General features: G+C 42.7%; 2 protein-coding genes across 3 annotated transcripts in view; one reads left to right on the top strand and one right to left on the bottom strand.

Annotated features, from left to right (window-relative positions):
• The window catches only part of LOC308094996 (NACHT, LRR and PYD domains-containing protein 3-like), a 569186-nt gene that overhangs the window by 257176 nt on the left and 304510 nt on the right, over window positions 1-7500 (bottom strand). The window contains exons 11-12 of one of the 2 annotated variants that reach the window (XM_080441836.1): window positions 1082-1189; window positions 315-428 (exon numbers count right to left, since the gene is read on the bottom strand). In XM_080441836.1, coding sequence (XP_080297962.1) covers window positions 315-428; window positions 1082-1189 — 222 coding nt within the window. Of the gene's footprint in view, window positions 1-314; window positions 429-1081; window positions 1190-1867; window positions 1999-7500 lie in introns of both variants that reach the window. The other variant, XM_080441845.1, reaches the window with a different exon arrangement.
• The window catches only part of LOC308094791 (putative G-protein coupled receptor 34), a gene marked incomplete at its 5' end in the record, with an annotated part of 9304 nt that continues 5117 nt past the window's right edge, over window positions 3314-7500 (top strand). Inside the window, one exon of the mRNA XM_080441617.1 lies at window positions 3314-3414. Coding sequence (XP_080297743.1) covers window positions 3314-3414 — 101 coding nt within the window. The remainder of the gene's footprint in view (window positions 3415-7500) is intronic.

Genomic DNA, 7500 nt, shown 5'->3' with positions numbered 1-7500 from the left:
ACATTTATATGATTGGCGTGCGACTCCCGTGTCACAAGGGAGTCGCAAGCACATCCTATACATGTTTCTATAATTATCATGTGAATGAAGGTCAATTTGTTCAAGATTTGTTATTGTTGCGTCCCATTTTATTGTCATTGATTTAAAATCTCGTAGTATGTGCATGTTCAAGATAATCCCATAAGAGAATCTTACAAGATTCTCCTCTAGTGTGTGATGCTACCAGAATTCCAAATTGTTTAAGATTTTAAAAACCCTATAGTGTGAGTGCAGCTTTATAGTGTTGTGTATATTGTATAGGAGGATTCACATACTTTGTGTGTGGAGGTCCAGGTTCATTACTGAAGTTAGGAGGGATACTTCTAGACCAGTCACTCTTCAAAGACACACAGCTGGGTGTTGGAGACTCTGGTCTGTGGTACAGACTTCTGGAATCATATACATGTTTCTATAATTATTATGGGAATTCAATTAATTAAATATTTGTTGTTGCTAGTCCCATTTTACATCTACATGGATTAAATTTCACAACTGATTTCAGTCATTTGGAAGCATGTCGCACACCGAAAATAGCTGATCTACAAGCTCAACAACATGTCACAGCATTGTGTTGTGAGCCAGTAGATCAGCTATGTCTGGTCATTAGTTATGATTTGTACACAAACTGCACACACACACACACACACACACACACACACACACACACACACACACACACAGACACAGACACAGACACAGACACAGACACAGACACAGACACACACACACACACACAACTTACAATATATAGATAAACTTTGACCAGGGAGGATATAACGTTAATAGATCCTATGTCTACTTCTTGAATTTGCATTGAGATCCACAGAGGGGGGGGGGGGCATTCTGTACCCTAGTCTAGATCCAGAGCAAATATCGGTCATGATTATCCTCTAATGTGAGCGGTTCAAAGATCCAATCCTAAGCCTCCCGATTTGCTCTCAGATATTCAAGGCCGTCAAGACAATTTTCAAACATGGTTGATATTTATCTGGATCGATACCGTTATGATTTTTGTGTATATTGTTTAGGAGGATTCACATACTTTGTGTCTGGAGGTCCAGGTTCATTACTGAAGTTAGGAGGGCTTCTTCTAGAACAGTCACTCTTCATAGACACATAGCTGGGTGTTGGAGACTCTGGTCTGTGACTTCTGGAATCATATAATGTTTCTATAAATATCATGTGAATGAAGATGTCAATTTATTCACTATTTGTTATTGTCAAGTCTCATTTTACATATGGAAGGGAAACTATTTTGAGTTTTGCCTCACGACATTGCAGCAACAAGAAAACAGAATAAAACAGCAAAATAATAATCAGTATAATCAATAATCAATATTCTATTGTCACGAATAGTGTATGTGAGTGTGTGCGTGCGTGTTGATAATGTGTATATTCAATTCCAAATTTTGATTGGCTTTTATTGCCTTCCAAATTTTGCGGTAGGGGCTTATTTTACAAAATAATTTCCAAAATAATGAATGCAGCATCCGATTTATCCCAGTTTTTGTATCACACATTGAGAGGCCTTAAAACAACACAGAGCCAAAAGTGATTTCACTTCCACCTATAGGGGGCGCCACACAAGCTACAAATGCCACTGTTGCAGAAACATAGTTGACAACCAACCCAACAACCAATAAAATCACTGCATACTTTTTCTTTTGCAATAGTTGCAAGTTTCACAAGTTTTGATTGACTACAAAAACAAAAACAAAAAAAGAAAACAAAACACAAATAATTAATTATTTATGATAATAGAAACAGTAACGTTTGACTAAAAGTGCAGTGGTAGTGTTGTGTATATTGTATAGGAGGATTGATATACTTTGTATGTGGAGGTCCAGGTTCATCACTCTTCATAGACACAGATGGAGGCTCTGGTCTGTGGATGAGCTGTTTGTCAGTTCCCTCCTCCTCTCTCTCCTCACAATGACTCATCTTTGGTCTTTATTAAACCTGTCAAGATTACAGTCAAAATAGACCAGGAAACAGTAAGTGTTTGCTGCATATGCTCTCTCTCTCACACACACACACACACACACACACACACACACACACACACACACACACACACACACACACACACACACACACACACACACACACACACACACACACACTTCCTCTGGTGGCTACAATGTGGAGAAGGTCCCACCCACCCACCCACCCAAGGCTACCCCCCCCCCCCCCCCCCCAACTCGCTGTGTTATCGCACTGACACCAGCGGATGAGATAACTAGACTGGGTGAAACACCAAGGACAAACTCCAGGCCTTTTCTCTCTACACACATAAACACATGGACTCATGAATTTAAAACATAACCCGCACACACACGCCTTCGCGTTTAGTTACCCAGCAAAATGAGGGTTACATGTCATTGTTCCGACATTACTAACCCTATCCCTAACCCTAACCCTAACCGCACGCGGAAGCCACGTAGTCGGAGTAGTGGGATGTCGGACTTATGAGCAGTCACCCAAAATGAGTACCAGTTTATAAAGTTAAACCCCATTTTATTTTACGGCTTTTTTTAAATAGCAGATCCACAAGCTCACAACGCATCATATTGTTACTTGTGGTGAGCTTGTAGATCTGCTATTTTTTGAAGAATGTTGACTATCTTCTCTTATGGGGGCCACTGGCTCAATTATTAATGATTATAAATACAAATCAGTTCCTTGACATGAAGATGTTGCTGACCAGTGTTGAACTCCACTACCTTTTTGTTAACTAGTATTGTAACTAATTACTTTAGCAATTCAACAACATGTGTTACAATGACTGAGATTAAAATAGGCTTCAGAGGATTATAATGTTTATTATCATCCAGTGATTTACTGTCACTCTAACCCAGTGGTCCTCAAACTTATCTGGCTGAATTACATTGTTTCCGTATATTCATATTAAATATGTATCTGTATATTCATACGTAAATATGTATTGTTAATACATAAGATACAGATAATATAATATACAGTTTGTCACAAGGAAAACTTTCCATTATAGGACAGATTGAAAATAACTTTATACTTGACGTTTAACCACTTGAACCCCAGCATCCCTATTCTGGGGGGAATATTCACCCCAAAAATAGCAGATCTACAAGGTTGTGAGCTTGTAGATCTGCTAATTTTTGGCAAAGACATTTGGTGTAGATTGAAAAAGAACATGTCGTATATTGGCCCTTATTTTCTTATATTTGATGAACAGTATGCAGGTCAAAAGCAGATCTAAATGATAGAAGTTATTTGACTACAGTCAGGAGGAGCCATGTGTTGTAAACAGACACAGTCTAACTGTCTGCACTTCTGGGCTCTTCAAGCACATGATGTTAATGTTGACCTGTTGTTCAAGAGGAAGTCTGCTGCCAGGTGTGATGGTGATTTGCATCTCTATTGTTAACCTGAAGACATCAGCCTGGCTTCCTGACAGGCAGGATACAGACAGATAGCGACACTGAACAAAGGAAGTGATCAACTGGTGGGGGGATTCTCACTGACCCCCACCCACATGAACCTCCTGTTATTGTAATGTGAATCTACAGTATAAAGAGTGACTGTAAATGACTTGTGAGGGAGTACTGACCACGCCGTGAGGCTGGGGGTGGACAGAGGCTCTGCCCCTGGAAGCTATGCTGTTGTACTGAATGCTGAATAAATGAATGATTCTGAACCTGGTCCGGACGTCTCTTCTACACTTCTTTTAAGCAGCTAGGCCTGGTAACCCGCAGTCTAGTTAAGCCTCAATTTACCACAAACACACCAAGTACAGTGTAATCTAAGTTCCCAGAAGTTTTTCGCCTTACTTACCCTGCTCTAACGTCAGCACAGCAAGCCTTTAAAACAGCAGAGACATGACCCGCCCCATTCTGCCTCTGATTGGTTTAGGTTTAGACAAGAGGAGTGATGATTGGTTGAGGCATAGGGTCAGATATCTGAGGCAGAGCTGGGCGGGGCTTGCCTTTGTCTCCCTGGTGCAAACCAGCGTGATATAACTATTAGAGTGACAACACTAAACCAGTGTGATATAACTATGAGAGTTACAACACTAGCATGGACTCCCACACACACACACACACACACACAGTATCAGCATCTATATTCCAGACAGAACTAAACAGTGATCTGAAGACATGCTTCCTATATCAACAGTACAGGTTGTGTTTATAATACTTTTACTCATTCAGATTCAGACAAACTTTTACATATTAAATACCAAGTGGTTCTAGTATGATGTATAAAACACACCTGGCTCTGTACTTGGACAGCTTTTTTCCCTCTATACACTCTTTGCCAAAAATAGCCGATCTACAAGCTCACAATGCCACGCGTTCCCTCCAGAATAGGGTCTGTGGGGTTCAATAGGTTAACATTCTTAACACCAGACTAGAGAGATTATTGCTACAGTGTATTGTTTACAATCTCTTATAGTTAGACTTATACTGACAACTTATAAGACAAGTAAGACGCGCGAACGCTGGAAGCGAACGCAGCTCGAAAATATTGTGTATTTACGGACTTGTAATCCGTGTTACTTCACCGTGATGGAGAGAGAACATTGACTGTGTGTGTGTGTGTGTGTGTGTGTGTGTGTGTGTGTGTGTGTGTGTGTGTGTGTGTGTGTGTGTGTGTGTGTGTGTGTGTGTGTGTGTGTGTGTGTGTGGCAGGCGTGCATTGTCTAAATTCCTGCACTCTGGCGCACTCGGGTGGCTGCTTACAGGCAGTGCACACATGTGAGTCATGTCAGGCAGGCAATGAGAGCGTGAGTCACATGGGTGCATGCAGCCAATGAGAGGTGAACACAGACACACAGACAGACAGACACACAGACACACAACCTGAGCAGGTTTACATAGTAAGCTCCACTTGGTCGGAGGCGCGCCTCCTTCCGCGTTCGCAACAACAGACATAAGTAACAGCGCCTCCACCATACTGTATGTGGGCGGCTGCCAATTATAGCAGAGAAAGAGACAGCACAATACTTTTCCAGCCTTTTTGCCTCCTTTTAGGGCATCCCAAGATGTTGAAACCCTCTAACAACCAGTCTGTAGGTATAATGTCCTAGGCTGTCAAATATAAAAACCAATAGTCTGCACCTATAGCCCAGCTCTGAGATGGTATGTAGGAGTGATTGGTATTTAGTGACCTTGGTCATAAAGGCTTCCTCTAGGCTATAGGGTCAAAGGTGAAGGATATCTCTAATACAGACTTCTCTGGACTCTTTATCAACAACATCTGATGTATGAGCTCAAGCAACTCCCCTGAGGTCACATGACTTACTGTCAGCTGTGGAGGTGACTGCTTTACACTTATAAACTGTGATGTGATTCTAATTACAACATGTTACTTCTAACAACTAAAAATACATACAAAAATTAAAAACAGATCCACAAGCTCACAAGGCATCATATTGTGACTTGTTGAGCTCATGCCTCCTTCAATGCATGAGAGCTAGCAAGCTGCTACTTATCACCTGAAAGGGGGGAGTTTCAGCGCGTGGAAGGAACACGTTATTCCAACCAGTTCCTTTCCCCTCCATCAGGCGCCCCGGCTGACCAGGGGGAGGCAGTATAAAAAAACAGGATTACTACATGTTTTTGTGAGGGTACCTACCCTAGGGGACACGGGGAGAACATGCAAACTCCACACAGAAAGGCCCTTTCACCAACCCCACCTAGGGTATGGGCACTGATGGAGGAGAGAACACGCCCCCCAGTGACTGTCTTCTCTTATGGGGGCCACTGGCACAATTTTTGAGTGATGCCAACCACTCCTACATTTAACCGTGTGTTTGTGTGTCCGTCCTCAACAGCTGCAGCTGATTGCAACACAAACATGCAACCAGTTTCACTAATTCAATACAAACTTCAATACAAACAGGAGGCAGTGGAACACATGTACAACTTAAAGACATGCACACACACGCTGGCTTCATGCGCACACACAGAGACACAAACACACACACACACGCTGGCTTCACGCTCGCACACACGTAACATGCGGACCTAACGAGGCGCACCGTGCACACACACACAAGCCAGCACTGCACACGTGCGAGCCAGCACTGCAGACGTACACACACACACACACACACACACACACACACACACACACACACACACGTAACATGCAGACCTGCAAGGCGCACCGTTGCTCCGATCCACACCAAACTTGACACCAGCACAGGTGCCATCACAGTATCCACACAGGGACCACGTGTGACACCCAGGGGCAGTGTTGGGAAAGTTCACTTTCTACATGAACTAGTTCAAAGTTCAGTTCACACATTTTAAAATGAACTAGTTCAGTTCATAGTTCATAATTTCATTTTTTGAACTAAAGCTATGAGCTTGTATATCTGCTATTTTTGAATAGCCAAAGTATAACATATGGATAAAGGGGTTAAAATGAGTGTGACTCTTTATTATTACATTTTGTTGGGGACCCCCTGGTACCCCCCCAAGGACCCCTGGGGGTCCCCGGACCCCACTTTGACAACCAATGTGTTAAGGTATAGGGTCAGATATCATGGTAAGACAATCTGAGGCAGAGCTGGGCGGGTCTTGTCTTTGTCTCCCTGGTGCAACACACACACAGGGAACACTCACTCCTCTCCACAGGCGTGTGTGCACACACGCACACACACACACACACACACACACACACACACACACACACACACACACACACACACACACACACACACACACACACACACACACACACACACACACACACACACACACACACACACACACACACACACACACACACACACACACACACACACACACACACACAGTCATATGTAGTGGCACCAACAGTTCAAATATCAACACAACATACAGAAAAACAATAACACTATAATGTAGCCTACAAACAAAAACAAAAAATGCAGAACAAAAATACTATGTATACTATATGTACAAACAATAGGGGGGGATGAGAGTCAAGGCAATAATAACACTATATGTACAAACAATGGGGGGGGGGTGAGAGTCAAAGCAAAAAGAGGGCGGGGGGGGGGGGGTCGTCTGTCTAACGGGAAAATGGTACTACCTCCTTCTTTGGCCTCCTGAAAGGTGAATTTTCAGGGCTGTTTTAAATGAGCCCAGTGTACTGCTTTTTTTGAGGGATGGGTTAGGTTCTTCTAACATTTAAATCATTTGTTAATTCCGTGGGAATTGAGGCTGTGAGGGACGTCAGTGTTGGGGATTTCCTATTCAAATTCATTAAAGAACGATCGGAGGTCGAATGGTCACGGGACTTAAAGAACGTAAAAGTACCTTTTCATTGTCAAGTCATAACACACAAACACACACACGCACACACGCAGAGATAACAACCTCACTCAACAAGAAAGTATCAAATGACCTAATTCCCCTGAGGTTAAGTAACAGCGCCATATGTGGCAGGCTGCCAATTATACCAGAGACAGCGCAATACTTTGCCAGCCTT

The sequence above is a fragment of the Gymnoscopelus braueri genome (genome assembly GCF_963280865.1).
Source record: "Gymnoscopelus braueri genome assembly, chromosome: 11".
NCBI classification, from domain to species: Eukaryota; Metazoa; Chordata; class Actinopteri; order Myctophiformes; family Myctophidae; genus Gymnoscopelus; species Gymnoscopelus braueri.
The sequence above is the reverse complement of the archived record's forward strand: the minus strand, read 5'-3'. Positions and strand labels throughout refer to the sequence as shown.